The 15,655-nt window shown below is 38.5% G+C and overlaps 4 protein-coding genes across 4 annotated transcripts; 2 read left to right on the top strand and 2 right to left on the bottom strand.

The window, feature by feature from the left end:
- Nucleotides 1-3,332: 3,332 nt before the first annotated feature.
- Nucleotides 3,333-5,931, top strand: LOC103950161 (ankyrin repeat domain-containing protein 13C-like). The gene is made up of 2 exons (XM_009361358.3): nucleotides 3,333-4,750; nucleotides 5,439-5,931. The coding sequence occupies exons 1-2, from the start codon at nucleotides 3,368-3,370 to the stop codon at nucleotides 5,847-5,849; spliced, it is 1,794 nt and encodes a 597-aa protein (XP_009359633.2). The 5' UTR covers nucleotides 3,333-3,367; the 3' UTR covers nucleotides 5,850-5,931.
- A 1,510-nt stretch (nucleotides 5,932-7,441) lies between these two features.
- LOC103950244 lies at nucleotides 7,442-8,187 on the top strand. Its single transcript, XM_048582427.1, has 2 exons — nucleotides 7,442-7,600; nucleotides 7,781-8,187. The coding sequence occupies exons 1-2, from the start codon at nucleotides 7,483-7,485 to the stop codon at nucleotides 8,059-8,061; spliced, it is 399 nt and encodes a 132-aa protein (XP_048438384.1). The 5' UTR covers nucleotides 7,442-7,482; the 3' UTR covers nucleotides 8,062-8,187.
- A 363-nt stretch (nucleotides 8,188-8,550) lies between these two features.
- Nucleotides 8,551-10,744, bottom strand: LOC103950339 (autophagy-related protein 8C). Its single transcript, XM_018648058.2, has 7 exons — nucleotides 10,611-10,744; nucleotides 10,479-10,523; nucleotides 10,305-10,367; nucleotides 9,534-9,589; nucleotides 9,400-9,452; nucleotides 8,903-9,021; nucleotides 8,551-8,783 (listed from the first exon to the last, which is right to left on the bottom strand). The coding sequence occupies exons 3-7, from the start codon at nucleotides 10,339-10,341 to the stop codon at nucleotides 8,689-8,691; spliced, it is 360 nt and encodes a 119-aa protein (XP_018503574.1). The 5' UTR covers nucleotides 10,342-10,367; nucleotides 10,479-10,523; nucleotides 10,611-10,744; the 3' UTR covers nucleotides 8,551-8,688.
- A 513-nt stretch (nucleotides 10,745-11,257) lies between these two features.
- Nucleotides 11,258-15,186, bottom strand: LOC103950439 (probable beta-1,3-galactosyltransferase 1). The gene is given in 13 exon segments (XM_009361675.2): nucleotides 11,258-11,803; nucleotides 11,906-12,015; nucleotides 12,147-12,272; nucleotides 12,359-12,446; nucleotides 12,590-12,665; nucleotides 12,667-12,711; nucleotides 12,800-12,872; nucleotides 13,077-13,140; nucleotides 13,246-13,457; nucleotides 13,547-13,602; nucleotides 14,174-14,264; nucleotides 14,760-14,893; nucleotides 15,041-15,186. Coding segments are annotated over 12 exon segments (1,215 nt in total). The 5' UTR covers nucleotides 14,879-14,893; nucleotides 15,041-15,186; the 3' UTR covers nucleotides 11,258-11,648.
- Nucleotides 15,187-15,655: the final 469 nt, after the last annotated feature.

Here is a 15,655-nt window from a genome sequence, read left to right as displayed (position 1 = left end):
AGATTTAACTTTCTTTTCGTTTAATAACACATATAAATTGTCACTTAGTAAGCGAAAAATCTTAGATTCGAATCTCATAGATGACGAATTCGATACCAAATTAGGTTGTCTATTATATGGTTTAGCCGAATTTTCTTTTCCTTAATGTAAAATATATCAGTTATACTCAGCAAAAAAAAAAAAAAAAACACATAAATTGGATAGGTTGTGAGTTTCACTTAACAATTCGTAGTTCAATACTTTGAAAATCACGTGTCAAATCAACTAGAAGGACCAGTTGATCTGATACTCTTTACTTACATTGTTTAGAAGTTCCCTTCTTCTTTACTTCTTTCGCTTTTGTTAAACACGTCACAAGTTATTCCACCATAATATAATTGTCTTGGTCTCCATTTGACTACTTTACAAAATACTAATAGAAGTCATTATCTTCCATGTAACAGGTCAATACCTACCAATGGGCCTTGCGTCTAGAATCGGACGTTGCTCCTAAATTTTAAATTCAAAATGAAGGCTGTAATATTACGGTTTAGTGGTATTTATCTGCATTTGTAAATGAGAGATATTAGGTTTGATTCTCACCAAAGACGAATTTGAATCAGATCATTGTTAGCCTATTGTGAGGCTGATCTCACCTCTTCTCCCATTAGTGTATATAATATCGTTTGTTAAACAAACAAATAAAACACTTAAAATAAAAAATAAAAAATAAAAACTTTTGTAGTCAATTTTTTGGGGTCTCGAAGGCGCGTGGAAACACATAAGAACTCTTGAATAGAAATGGAAAAGAGATGTAACTCCAGTTTCTTTGGAAATGGCAAGATCTTTAGTAACAAGAAGGAGGTGGTGAGCTTCCCGGCCTCTTAAAATATGGATTGTCATGGCAAAGTCATTAACCTGATCCCCTTTAAGAAAACAAAAATTATACAACAATATTAATATGCTGTTTATTTATCTATATGATAATTATTGTTCGATAAGAGAAACGTAAATACTAATGAAGGTTGAAGTATTGTATATTTTTTGGAAGTGTTCTACCATTTGAAGCAACTAAATGAGAATCAATGATTGGAAAGAGAGAACGTATGAAATTCGAGAGTTAAAACTTAAAACGTTTATATTTGACGTATGAGTAGATGTTTTACAATCAATGCTACTAAACGCGTTTTAAAGTCCAAAAGAGAGAACGTATGAAATTCGATAATTAAATTTCTATATTTACAGATGACGTTTTATCACAGTGGCAAAAAACAATCATGTTTATAACACATATACAAGTTTCTGCCATTGAAGTTACTAAATGAGAATTAACGTACTATGAAAGTTAAACTGTCCGAGGAGAGTTAAACTTGTATCATAATTGTACAACCAGTGTTCTACCATTACAGACATAATTAGCCTATCAAATTTGGGCCGTAGATGTTCAGTCTTAAACCCACTGGACCCGGTCCTGGTGATCCACTAATATAACCTGCTGTATGGGCCATTGCATCACCATATTGCAGCCCACTAAAACATTTAAGATGGATTCTTTCACTTCCCAAACCAGGGCCCAAAAAGCCCATGAAAGAGTTCAAGCCTTAATAGAAGAAGCCCTAATCAATTATCAAAGATGCTACATGATGTGTAGATTGCAATTGATCATTCGTTGACTATTGTTAACATGAAATGAGCTTGGACTAAAATCTAATAAAAAAAAGTAGTTGGTTTCTTACGTGTCAAAAATCATTTATCTTACAGACAACTCACAGTGGAACAAGTGCATAAATTTATTTTCCTTTTATATTTTAAAATAAAGTACTTTGCCGAAGTGACAGGGTCTAGATTGAAAATAAACAAAATGAATGAGGCCAACAACACTCAGTCTCATAATTATTCATTTACGCAACGCATATTATAAGCTGAACTAAGCTAAATTATATGATGATAAATTCAAACTTTTGTACATAAAAACACGACGTAAAGTCAATACGTCGGAGAGTAAAAAAAGTGAATGAGCCCAACAATGCTCAGTCTCATGATTATTCATTTACACAAGGCATATTATAAGCTGAACTAAGCTAAATTATATGATGATAAATTCAAACTTACGTACATAACAACATGACGTAAAGTCAATACGAGGGAGAGTTCACAACACACAGGTTGAAATGTACTTGCAACAAATTGGTCGTCCAAAATAAAGAGAAGTAGTTTGAGATGATCGGTCATAGCAAAATCAGGGAGGGTACTTTTACTTTATCAGGAATGTATATATTGTATGCCTATTGCATTGGTTAGAGTGAAATGAAATCCGGTTGGAATTGGATTTGGTCGAGCTCGAGGCAAACACGCTCCCTGTTTATCTCCAGTGACATGTCAAATTAGACGCTGACTAATCGGTCTTCCCCCACCAACAAAACAATCAAGGGCCCACTAATATCGAACCCAGATCCTCTTTGGATCTCAAAAAATGAGTTTAAAGATCAAATAATTTGGATCGTTGAAATTTGATCTCACGGTTACAAGGAGAAGATCCATTTAAAAGTTATAATAATTGTAACTATTATATCAATTTTCTAATCATTTGATCCTTAGGCTCAGTTTTTGGAAATCCGGAGATGATCTAGGTTCACTAATATCATTCTCTAATTCCTCCACTTTTTTATTTTCAATTATGTTTTTTTTTTGTATAAACATATCTATTACTATTTTTTTGAAGAATTTTAAAATATAATACATGAGAGTAAACTTATTTCTATTAATTAATAAAACATTTTTTGTCAATCAAAAGAGAGTGAAAAGAAACATTAGTCTTCTATCACACAAAAAAAATGATGGATAATAATGTAATTTCATAGGTCCAAATTTTACTGTTTCTTATTGAAGCCTCATCTATAAGTGATGTTAAAATATCTCTAATATTAAAAAAAAAATTAAAAAACAAAACAAAAAAATTAAAAACAAAAACCTCTCACTTCCCCCACGTTCTCTCTCATTCTCATTTTTTTTTAAATGCGTTTATACATACAAAGTGTGTAAGTAAATGCTAGTAAAATTTAAATAAACAAATTTTTATAGTTTGTATGATAATTATTATTATTATTGGATGGACAAATTAAACCCCAAAAAAAGGAAAACGACAGAAATTCAAAGGACGACGACGAAAAAACAAAGAAAGGAAACGGAAGCAGAATAAAAGTAGTCGGATGGAAATAAAACATCCCGACGCCTTGACTGACACAACCCCTAGAAATCCACCCAAAGTCGTGCCGATTAATTCACATTTACGATACTACCCTCTCGTTCTCCCATAACATTCTCTCCTCCTTTACTCGGTTAAAACGCCCACACTGAACACACCCAACTCCCCCTGCGCAGGCAAACCATGGCCAAATCGTCGGCGAGCTCAACGACGTCGTTCCCGCCGCTCAAGCCCGACGACTACTCCCACAGCCCCGTGCACTACGCCGTCGTTTTGTCAGACCACACCACACTCTCCCGAATCGTCGCCACCCTCCCCCGACTTGCCGATCCGACTCAGATCCACACCGAGTCCGACTCCCTCTCCCAGGAACGAACCGCGGACCGGATCTCGTCCGTGCTCGACCGCCGCGACGTTCCCTACAGAGAAACCCCTCTCCACCTCGCCGTCCGACTAAACAACGCTGTCTCCGCTAAAATTTTGGCCTCCGCCGGCGCCGACGTGTCACTCCAGAACTCCGCCGGCTGGAATCCCTTACAGGAAGCATTGTGTCGCCGGAGCTCCGACGTCGCTTTAATCCTTCTCCGGCTCCACCACCGTTCGGCTTGGGCTAAGTGGCGCCGCCGCCTGCCACGTGCAATCGCCGTGCTCCGGAGAATGCGGGATTTTTACATGGAGATCTCGTTCCACTTCGAGAGCTCCGTCATTCCCTTCGTCGGAAAGATCGCTCCCTCCGACACGTACAAGATCTGGAAGCGCGACGGCAATTTGCGCGCAGACACGTCGCTGGCCGGATTCGACGGATTGAAGATCCAGCGCGCCGATCAGAGCTTCCTATTCCTCGGCGACGGCGATCAGAGCCACGACGTTCCCCCGGGATCGCTGCTCGTCTTGAACCGCGACGAACGGAAAATCTTCGACGCTTTCGAGAATGCCGGGTCGCCGATGAGCGAGTCGGACATCGCCGGGTTCTGCGCCCAGACGAGTGTGTACCGCCCCGGCATGGACGTCACCAGGGCCGAGCTGGTCGGGAGGACCAATTGGAGGAGGCAGGAGAAAACGGAGAGCGTCGGAGAGTGCAAAGCTCGAGTGTACGAAATTCACAACGTCGTGTTCAGCTTCCGCTCGAGAAAAGTCGCCAATGGCGATGCTGACGTGGCGGGGAGCGAGCAGGTGCTTCCTCTTGAGCTCGACGAGGACGACGACGGGTTTTTGGTAGCGGAGAATCCGAGCTTCGGAATTCCCGACGGCCGGAGGCACAGTAGCTTCGTGAGGGAGGAGAGGGAGTTCGTGGCATTGGGGAGAAAAAGCGTCGACGTTTCGTCAATTTCCGGGCCGCCGTCGAGGAGGTCTAAAACGGCCACTATTGTGGCAGCACCAGTGCAGACGAAAGAGAAAGAGTTCGTGAGGAGCTTGAGGCCGTGCGTTTGGCTGACGGAGCAGTTTCCGTTGAAGACGGAGGAGCTGCTGCCGTTACTGGACATCTTGGCGAACAAGGTGAAGGCCGTTAGGAGGATGAGGGAGTTGCTCACCACCAAGTTCCCGCCAGGGACTTTTCCGGTTAAGGTAAGGGCATTTTGGATATTTCAGTTAGTTGGGGTCCCAATTGGGATTGGGTGGGCCCGGATGGGTACGGGGGGTCGTCGAGTTTTATTTTATTTTATTTTTTTGTCTGTTTTGTTTGCTTTGGTGTTTTACCCTTTCATGCTTGTGGCGAGTGAAACTGTGCGTTTTAATGGATCCCATAAGCGAATCATATCATTAGATGATATCGTACGTTTAGAAGCTTTTTGTGGGGCCTCGGTGGTCGTGATTCGACGTGGGACGCTTTGGTTTGTCGCGTTCCTTATTTGACCGTCGAAAAGTCTTGGGTGCAACGGTCCGACCACCTCATTCATGCGACATTGTGATTGCTCGAATGCCTTTCGTGCGAGAGCTATAGCACGTATCACGTGTTCGGCTCGTCACACTTAAGTGAAATCGGCATTTGAGTATCCTTGTGTTTACGGTTAGGTATAGTTACACTCGAGTTACAGAAGCGGACTAAATCAGTTCTTAGATAGTATGTTCGACTTGTTACACTCGAGTTACCATCTCAAGAAAAATACAGCTTCATTGGCCTTTGATTTTGCCATGTCATTAACGGTTAAACTGTCACGGTTGAATGTGGATTTGATTTAAAATTTATGTGGTAGTTGTGATTTTGTGTACAACTAGCTTAGTTTAGCTTGTGGTGTTGTTTGGTGATGGACAGGTGGCAATACCGGTGGTCCCAACGGTGAGAGTGGTGATAACATTCACAAAGTTCGTTCAGCTTCCGCCAACTGAGCAATTCTTCACTCCAATGTCAAGCCCCAGACAATTTCTTCATGAAGGGCGAGGCCAACAAGAGGAGGAACACAAGTCCAAGCCACAAAAACCATCCTCCTTTTCATCGTCGTCGTCGTGGCTGAGGCGGAGCAGCAGCCAGTCGGGGTCTTCCGTGAGCAAGCAGAACCACCACCACCAACACCAACACCAACACTGTGCTCCCCCGGCAGTGTCTCCAGCGCAAGACTCTTCTGACCCCTTCGCCATTCCTAGCGGTTATACGTGGACGAGCATCGAGGACAAGTCTCGCAAAATGAAGAAATCCAAGTCCAGCAGGAGATCAATATCCAAGTAATTAACTTGTGTAATCTTTTGACATATTGATAGATTGATTGTACATATATTATCATATCAGTTCTTCGGTCATTTGTGTTCAATTACAACGCTTTCTCCTGCAACCTCGATTGCTTACTTCTTTCCAATCAAAGAACTCCGCACGACTTGGCCAATCAAGAAAGGCCTTGGGATGCATTCGTCCATGGTAATCGAGAACGTCTGCTTTGTTCCCACGATCAAGTACTCCCTTGACTGGTATTTTTTCGGCAGGTTTATGTGTTTGGAGATTGGAGTGGTAGTGTTTTGTTGGAGTGTAAAAACCGTTTTCTAACAATGAATGATTGCGTGGTAGAAAGTTGTAAGTACTCGTGAGTCATTACACTTTTACTTGAAAAAGCACCCACTAGAACTAGATGCATATTCAAGAACTACTAACAAGTGCTTTTTAAAGAAGCACTTGGATTTTCAATAAAATTGTCTCCAGTGTTTATAATGTTAAGGCCACTGATCTCCAGATCAGGAAAGGCTAATAATGTTTAACCAAAGTGAGATCATTTGATAAAATGATGTTTTGAACTTGGAGCTCTAAGGGTTTAAGCTTTGAACCATGCTTCATTGCTGAAACAAAAGCAACTAGTGCTGTTGAAAAAGCAATCACAAATGAATACGTGCCTGAATAATTGAAATTGACAACTATACTCGAACACTTCTTCATTTGTGATTAGGTTTCAGCAATACTTGCTGCTCTTCTTTCAACAGCGAAGCATGGTTCTTACACTTTAAAGTCTACTTAAAATATTTTGAGCTTCTTCTACGGATCCATCCATGGACTTCTCTCTTTTTTCTCCTTTGTAGGTGATGTGAAAAATTCCGTCATCATCCTAATTTTCTTCATCGACAGCAGACAAGGCTTGTATAGCAACAATGGAAGAATTATTATACAGTTTTATTTTATTTTATTGCTACAACGGAACAAAAAGGATTAATTGTCATTTTATTTAATTTATGCTATTAATTATGTATAGGAATCGATGGGATAGACACAAGTTGAGTTTGTTAGAGCGAATTGACTTAGATAACAACCAGATTCAAGGTAAATATGTATGTATTGAAAGAGAAATCGATAACAATTTTAAATTTTTGTTCGAGTTGAAAGTAGAAAGTGGATAACTCGGGTGAGTTATCTTATTTATATTCAAGCTAATTTCCTTCAGCAAACACAGCCACACAATTCCCTTCTATTTGAACAATCACGATTAAACTTTGTCAACGTCTTTCGTTGACTTCTTTATAGAGAGAATTAAACAAAAACGAAAAATGAGAAATGAGAGAAAAAGATTTGAAGAAAAGAGAATCTTGCTCCGTTGAATACAGAGTTGGGAGAGATGCCTTGGTTGTTAAGGAAAAGATGCTCTGTGCCTCTGGACGACTAGGAATCAATGATGATGATGATCAGAGATTGCCCAATGAAAGAAAGGGAAAATACCAAACGATGCTTTGCTTGCTTCTCTGGACGTCATGAGTTGGCAAACTCCTTTTTCCTTTTTATTTTTTACTTTATAAATTTGAAGAAAAAAGTAAAAGAGTGACGTCAAATTTATAAAAAAGAGGTGAAGGTGATAGACAGAGAGAGACAGCCCATCCTTCATCCCATGTGCTGTCTCAATAAATACAACTTACAACTACGCCTCACTTGTTTTCTTTCGGTTAAACTACACCATCTTTCTAAATCTACACGCGAGCTAGCTAGCCTCTCTCTCTCCTCTCCAGGTACTCTCTCTCTCTCTATCTCACTCATGTTCTTGGTATCTCATATTCCATGCTGGGTTCAGATCTCCATCTGCTACCAATAATCAAAGAAAATATGAAGAAATCTCTGCAAATTTTGAATGCGTTACCACTGTTAGATTGATACTTGTCAAATTATTTTGCTATGGTTTATGGAAACAGGTGGTGGTTGGAGACTTTTGAGACAAGTGATGGCTGCCGAAGCACCGGGGTGGGCCGATCAGTGGGGCGCCGGAGGCATTGGCGCACTGGAAGATGCAGAGAGCGCCAAAACGGCAGAAAACGACAGCAGCAACAAGAAGGCAGAGACCAAGTCTGGCTTAGGCAAGGCCAAGGTGGCTGCAATGGCTGGCGCTGAGAAGATCAAGAGCGGCACATCCAACGGCATCAAATGGATCAAAAATCAGTGCCAGAAGAAAAAAACAACCAAACCAGTAAACTAGAAGCGTTCGATATCCAGAAAGTTCAACTGTTTGTTGTCTAAGTGTTGATTTGTGATTATTTTTGCCTGTTTGGTGTGTAAGAATGTTGGAATACCAATCGTATTAAACCTTGGGAAGTAATCTTAACACAACTTTTCCCCTTTTCCTCTCTCCCCCGCTCACTACTTATTTTACCGTTGGATCGAAATATACATAGGTGTGCGGAAATTATTCCTTGAACTTTAGATGCGTTACGTATAGAACTAGAACCTCAGGACGAGTCTTGACACAACGAAAATGTTGCTTCTTTGTGACTAAAAAATCACTTGTTCGAATTGTGAAAACAACCTCTACGCATACAATCAAGGTTCTCCACGACCCTCGTAAAACGGAAACCTTGTTGGCTTGAGATCGCCCTTTACATATAGCACTAGAATCTGCACATTCATTTCCAACTGTAACAAAATATCAACTTCCATGGCCAACGAGCAGATCTACTTCATGCACAAATAAAAATAAAAACCCAATTCTGATTTCCGACCGTGAGATAAAACAGATAACTGGAGTTAAACCATTCATTAACATACTTTGAAATTCTAATGCCAAGAATTTACATTTGCTCGGTTCTATTTACAATCATTCTTGCTCTTAAAAGGAACCGAAGACATTCTCTCCGCTGTAGGTCAAGTAAAGAAATCCATCCTCGTCCTTGTTCTCGTCATAAATTGTAGACATCAGAGCAGCTGTAACATAGGAAAAAAATATTACTACCCCAACTTTGGAAGAATATATATATATATATATATATATACACACACAGACACACACACAATGCCTAAAACATAAATGAATTGCAACTGACCATTAGGAGGGAGTGTGTTATTGACAAAGATAAATATAGCCTTTTCTGCACCGAGCTTGATCCTCTTCCGAACAACATAAACAAATTGCCCAACATTGAGATCGGCAGGGACAAGGTATCTGTGTAGAGAAACATAGCAGCAAAACCACGTGAGAACCCCTTGATTTTAGCGACGTACGAATGAACTTGGAGTTTGCCATTGTAATAAGTAGATGATCAAGACCACTCTTAATTACTCCTAGGATATCACCTTAGATATGGAATCGTTATTCCCCACAAATGTTTTAATAAAGTTCAATTTTTAAATGATATAGACATGACTAGAACCCCCTCCGTGCATATAAATCGCATGTGTATGTCAAAATGCACAACTTACACTATAAACTATTTACTATACAGAGAATATATCAGATGTATAAACAAAAATAGCACAATCCTCTTGCATGGTAGTAATACATATGAACAAGAACTAAAGCGGAAGGGAATTAGCTACTAACTTCTTCTTATCAATGTCAGGAATGTCACTCCTTGCAGCCTTCTCCACAATCACCTGCATGGAAGCTCAAATTAGCAAAGAGCGTAACCCTGAAAACACAGGAAGTACACGTATTTGATTCAGTAAAACTCTTACCGGAATTCTGTCAGGATACTTCTCCCTGATACGACTAGCTTCTGCTTGCCTCCTTTCTGAAATTAGTTAGTCCAAGACCATCACCAAATCAATGTGAATGAAAAGTTGGCCAAATACTAATTCCATAAGAGTTTTATTTTATTTTTATGGATAATTCCGTAAAGAATTAAAGACAGCCTTCCACAAAGATTATGCTCCCATGACGATAACAATGATGGACATTCCACGAAACAAAATTCAACCTTTAGCCAACAAAAAGTCTACAATTTAGAAAACCACCACTCAATTCAATCAAACAAACAAGTCGGATAGAAAACCTGAGACTGATTTAAAATACCAAACAGAAGCTATTGATAAGATTGTACACAAAGGTCGATATTCTAGAACCCCACAACTTAAATCTATCAAAAACAAGTTCGATAGAAGAACTCATGTCAAAGGAAGACCGATGATTATAATCCCACGATTTAATTCCATTGAACAAACAAGTTTGATATCAGAACAAGTTCGATCAAAAAACTCATACCAAAATTTAAACAATACCAAGCAGAAGCAATCGATAAAAACCAAAACTTTTGTTTTATAAAATTGAAAAGACATAAACTTTTATCTGCAAATCATCCTTCAATCCAACGGGGCCACAATCCATAATTCAGGTTCAAGAACGAGACATAAAAAACTACAATCAACCAATTAAAGAAAACAAAACAGGCATATGGGTATTCCAGAAACCATACAAATACCCAACAAAATTAAAAATTAAAAGCATACCCAGAGTATGTTCAAGCTTGAACGAGCTTTTGGCCATGGCGGAATTCTCACTGCGATTGATCTCTGCAAATTTCAAACAAGACATCACAAAATTGACAATTCCCTCCTACCCAAAAATGGTATAACAAGATTAAAAACAAATACAGCAAGAAAACGTTGCGGGATCAAACTTACCAGACAAGGAAAGGAAATGATTATGGTTTTCTGGGGATTGGAGGACTGGGAAATGAACAGAGAGTCAAAATCAATCAGCGACGGACGGAGAGAATTATTGAAGGCAAAATATTCACAAACACAAACACATACAATTAGTATTATATAAATTAGAGAGACTTGAATTGTTAGGGTTCCTTTCGATTCCCACACGTAATCTGTTGACTTGCAACCTTTATCTATCTCTCCTTTCGATTCGCTGTGTTTCAAGACTATCTCTCCTCTCTCTCCTAGGTCGCGTCACCAATTTGTTGATACGAACGACGTCGTTGCGTTTTAATTTTTTTTTTTTTTTAAACAGTTTTAATATCTACCAACTTTTTTGAAATTAGATGTGTCATGACAAATGCATATAATGCTAAGAAAATTAAATTTTTAAATAAAAAAGAAATTATAAATCAAATGATGTCATTAATAAAAAATAAGTACGTTAATCGATACTTAATCAATAATCCAATCATCTACAACCACATTATTTAATTTTAAAATATTTGGTCTCACCCACCAAAGGGAGTTTTGAATTTTTATTGAAATATCATTTATTTTAAAGGTATTTTCATTGCATTGTAAATTTCTTAAGACATTTCATTCGCCGGAAATCCATCTTGGATGAAAGAAATCATTTATCGTCCCTGTAAGACCTTATGTGTATACTGTTTCAACTCTCACAAAACGGAAAGGCTTAATGGCTTGAAATCGTCCTTTTTACTGTTTTAACAGTACTACTAAACAATCATCAATGAGAGTGAAGGCAACAAATATTATAATATTGCTTTGAAAGCAAAATGCAGCAAATGCAGTTGATTTTAAAGGTTACTACTTATTAAGAAACATAGTGTCCATGGCAGAGAACTTACAATCTATGTCCCCGCCATCAAAAGAATGGGGTGTTAAGTATCTATCTCATCATCTCTTTAGTCTTTCCAGCTGCCGTTGGGGTTAATTTCACGAGCAATGATGCTTATCGCACCCCCAACAACAATGTTGTTCCCTTAAACTGTAATCATTCTATATTTTGGTATTACATACATCTATCACCAGCAATAAGCCGGAAAGAAGAACAAAACACGTCTGCATGCCTTCTTCAGGCTATCCGCACATCACTCGTGAGATTGGATGAACATCAACCAGTTACTGAGAAAATCTTGCCCTCCAAATGGCATTCTTGTCTTCACCACAGTGCTCGTGAATGCCCATCATCCTCTCAGTAGACTTACAAATCCCGCTGCATCGCCAATCAAATGAAGCAGCGCAGGTGTTGCCTGCCATTTTCTTCCACATACAATCTGCAGCACATATTACACCATCAACTCTATATAGAATGCGCGCAAGCAGAATTTTATCTGTTTCTCTACTGCTAGATTTCATGTTATGTAATTACATATTACCTGGCGTCGTACCACAGCAGAGTCTTCTATCGTCCACCTGTTCTACGTCTAAACCAATAAACCAAGATCCCAACGAAACATCTTCATTGGCATATTTGTGCAGCACATCCCTTCAACAAGAGAAAAGAAGAAGAAGAAAGAAATAAGAATCAAATTAAAAGGTTAAAGGCAATTTGAGAAGCAACTCTTTCCAAGCAGAATTTTATTTAGCTCCGTAAATGGAGACAAGGTGAGAACTTACTGGTTTATTGATATGTAAGTTGCCAAATCTTTTGAGATAGCATATAACTGTCCCGTAGCATGCCGAAAATACTTGTTTCCTATCCCACCAAATTTCCAAAACTCTGGCTCATGGTATTTCACTCCCCTATTACACAATAAAAACACCATGAAAATCATGTTCATCAATACCTGAGCATACATCCAGCTAAAAATAACAGACCACTCGCTTACTTTCGAGCAAGGACTGGACCTGACTTCATGCAGCCAATATAGACTCGGGGTTTCGGACGGTGTCTAGATAAAATCATTCCAAGCGTTGCTATGGTAAATGAAAGGCAAATCAACTCAACAAGATGGAAAAGGGGTTAAATCGAAATGCTGAGAAAAATAGTGTTAGCAACAGAGCCTGAGCAACTTTAGGAAAATGAACAGATGTGGAAAAGAATCTTAAATTTATGTTACCTAAATTTACATGGACATCATCATCAACTTTGATATAAAATTCAGCATCCCACAAGGCAACAGCTGTCGAAAAATACAGTCTTTGTTTTGCCTGATAATTCCAGGTATCCTTCAACATGGTCCTGCAAATATAATATGAATTAGAAATTGTGTAAAATGCAGTGGTACAAGGAATAATATATTTCTGATTAAAATGGACAAGAAAATCACCAGCCTCAGGAAGTCTCCATGGACGCGCTCCTCTGCTTCAACCGCTTTATCAAGAATACCACCAGCTGTCGAACTAGTTAAAATAGGAAAATCAACAAATATTCATAATTTACCAGTTCATATTCAATAGCCTGGATGGATCATTAGGAACGAGAAAAAAAATAGACATTGTATCTGTCTCAGCGCTGAAATAACTAGATATGTGCATAACCATTAACCAGATTAGCTATGAATTTAGTTTTTGACAACGCTTGAAAGAAGGCATGGTAAACCTCACCTGTGACCTATAACAAACCGTATAATTATGCCCTTCTCTTCTTCGAGCTTCTTTCTATCCTCACCTGGTAAAGATTTTTACAACGAGAAACCATTAATTATAGCTAGAATAAGAAGCTCAAATATCACTTTAACATCGCAAGTAAATTAAACCTAAATGCATAATGCACCTTGAGGCATCCAAGTTGCACGTACTGAATCTCTTCTTTTTCGGCTATTAAAAGCTGTATTGATCCCTATAAACATGAAGTACTTTTTTTTCGAAGTTGATTGAACAGTCTTCAAGTTTCCTGAGTTAGGATATCCATTATGTACAGATTCATGAGTTGCCCTAGCAGCGGCTAATTTCATCTCCAAATCTGAAATCGTTTTATTTAGCTCCCTGCATGCATGAATAGAAATATGCTTCGTGTTTTAGTACTTCAAGACACAACAACATTTCTTGTAAGATAAAGCATCAGCAGAGCTTACTGAATCACTTGATTAGTAGCTTCCGCTGAATTGTCACTGGTTGTGTGCTTTAAAACCTTCAAAGATAGGCAAAAAGTTGAGGAAAAAATTACAACAAGAGAAGCATCATTGACAAAGGATTAATACGGTGTAGTTACAGATTCATATGAAGGAAAGAAGTGTAAATTACATAGACCTCTCCCAAAAGTTTTGTGAAACTACAGAATCCTCCCTCATATTTTGAGACATGACACTGCCCTCCAGTATCACAGTGAAACTTAATTGATCAGCTAAGAAATGATGATAAAGAATACTTCAAAGCCGATATGTCCTTGAAGAAACAAAATCCCTTCTAACTATTTCTCATGAAACGTGTCCCGTGGTGAGACTGCAAATACTTCCATTTGAAACTACAGACCAGAATTCGTTTTCCCCTTATCGAAGAAATCTACCCTCAGTCAAAGATTTGAAGTATATCCGCATGGTACGACTAATATTTGTAAGAAATTTCATAAGCTACAAAATCTCATTATTCTTTGAAGTTCGTTTGATCCATGACCAAATTCGAGCTATCAAAAGATGGCCACATTCTCAAGAACTATTTGCCACGCAAATTAAAACTAGAAAACATGTGATAAATAAACTTACCAGCTTATGATCAAACGCATCAGATTCGGAGGCTATATTTTCAGCTCCAATTCTCAATGGCCTTGATTCGGGCACGGGCACCATCCACAATCTGTTAAAAATTTCTTGATCATTATGACATGGATATCTTAAACCACCAATGCCAAGTTTTCTCGACATTTAACCTCAAGCAAATCAAACAATGCAATTGTAGAGAACATCAACAAATAGAAATGCAAACACATTCGTCATTGCCCATCTTTCCCGTTGATGACACAAAACGTATTAGAAACAAACTACACACTGTGCCTCAAAGAACAAAATTTTAACAAAACCAGATAAAGAAACTCAAATTTCTTAAGATATAATCAGTGAGCCCAAATTCCAAACATAGAATAATCACCCAATTAACATAAACTGGCCATCATTAACCTGTTAAACACACAGAATTTAAAATAGTTTCCTCAGATTCTTCCACAAAAAGCTACCTAATCATGGGGTTTCAAGCATTTGGTCAAAAATGCATAATGTACTCATAACAAGCACAGGAGTTAATCAAAAACTGCTAATTTACAGCAAACAGTAAAACCCCATCTGAGAAATTTACCTGTTGGTAAATAAAACTCCAGCACAGAAGCTGCAGAAGCAAAGCAAAAGAGCCCAGTTCCTTGATATCACATTCCTCACTATTACCTCTCCTCCCCATCCTCTGCTCTTCACAGACATTTCCTTCCGGCAATGCTAAAAACACACACACACACACACACACACACAATCAAAAAATTGAGAAACAAACAACAAATTTCAGGGAAATTCGAAAATAATCCAAACCCAGAAAAAAAATTGAAAAAATAAAAGCTCTTTGAAAATTTGGAAGGTGAAAGCTACCTGCTTGAGACACTTTTGGACACACACACGCTCTCTCTTTTCCTCTGTAAGAGACGAGATGTGCAGTGAGAAAGACCCACCAACTGCCCTCTTTAATATGCCAAATTACTGAAACGTCCTCATTCATTCTCCATGTAAATAAACTGCAAACACCTTCATGTTGTTTGACCAAAAAGTCTTTATTTTCAATGGTACGTCAAACCCAGGGAATATGAAAAATGGTAGTTTATTTAATAAATTGCATTAAATTACATTGATTATGGTTTAATTATTCATGAACTAGCCAAATGTGTGTGTGCAAATTCATGTTGTCGGTTTCAGTTCATTCGGTTTCCATATTGTGTCATCAGATTCAAGACTGTTTCATATCTGAGTAACTTCATAACTCACATGTATGTGTTTGAGTAACTTAAGGTAACTTAGTATATGTACCGATAGGATTCGGATTTCCTGCTCCTTTTTTTTTAGTGTTGATTTCCCGCTTTTTATTTCAGTTTGTTTTTAGGAATTCAAATTCTCTCTGGCTCTCGCAGTTTGGAGTTGATGGATCGAGAAATTTGGATTGTTCAAGAGACTGAGAGAGATCCAGACCCTATGGGTGGGCTAATCGAGGCC

This window comes from the organism of the source record quoted next, unplaced genomic scaffold, assembly GCF_019419815.1.
Source record: "Pyrus x bretschneideri cultivar Hongxiangsu unplaced genomic scaffold, Pyrus_bretschneideri_v1 Contig19, whole genome shotgun sequence".
Classification (NCBI taxonomy): Eukaryota; Viridiplantae; Streptophyta; class Magnoliopsida; order Rosales; family Rosaceae; genus Pyrus; species Pyrus x bretschneideri.
This window is presented reverse-complemented; position numbering and strand designations above follow the sequence as displayed.

Excerpts from the sequence above, each read along its gene's own strand:
- LOC103950339 (XM_018648058.2), bottom strand. The coding sequence starts at position 10,341 with ATGGCCAAAAGCTCGTTCAAGCTTGAACATACTCTGG. Across the intron at positions 9,453-9,533 it reads AGTATCCTGACAGAATTCCG|GTGATTGTGGAGAAGGCTGC; the intron begins GTAAGAGTTTTA and ends GCTTCCATGCAG. Across the intron at positions 8,784-8,902 it reads TAACACACTCCCTCCTAATG|CTGCTCTGATGTCTACAATT; the intron begins GTCAGTTGCAAT and ends CCTATGTTACAG.
- LOC103950161 (XM_009361358.3), top strand. The coding sequence starts at position 3,368 with ATGGCCAAATCGTCGGCGAGCTCAACGACGTCGTTCCCGCCGCTCAAG. Across the intron at positions 4,751-5,438 it reads CAGGGACTTTTCCGGTTAAG|GTGGCAATACCGGTGGTCCC; the intron begins GTAAGGGCATTT and ends GGTGATGGACAG.
- LOC103950244 (XM_048582427.1), top strand. The coding sequence starts at position 7,483 with ATGTGCTGTCTCAATAAATACAACTTACAACTACGCCTCACTTGTTTT. Across the intron at positions 7,601-7,780 it reads CCTCTCTCTCTCCTCTCCAG|GTGGTGGTTGGAGACTTTTG; the intron begins GTACTCTCTCTC and ends TTATGGAAACAG.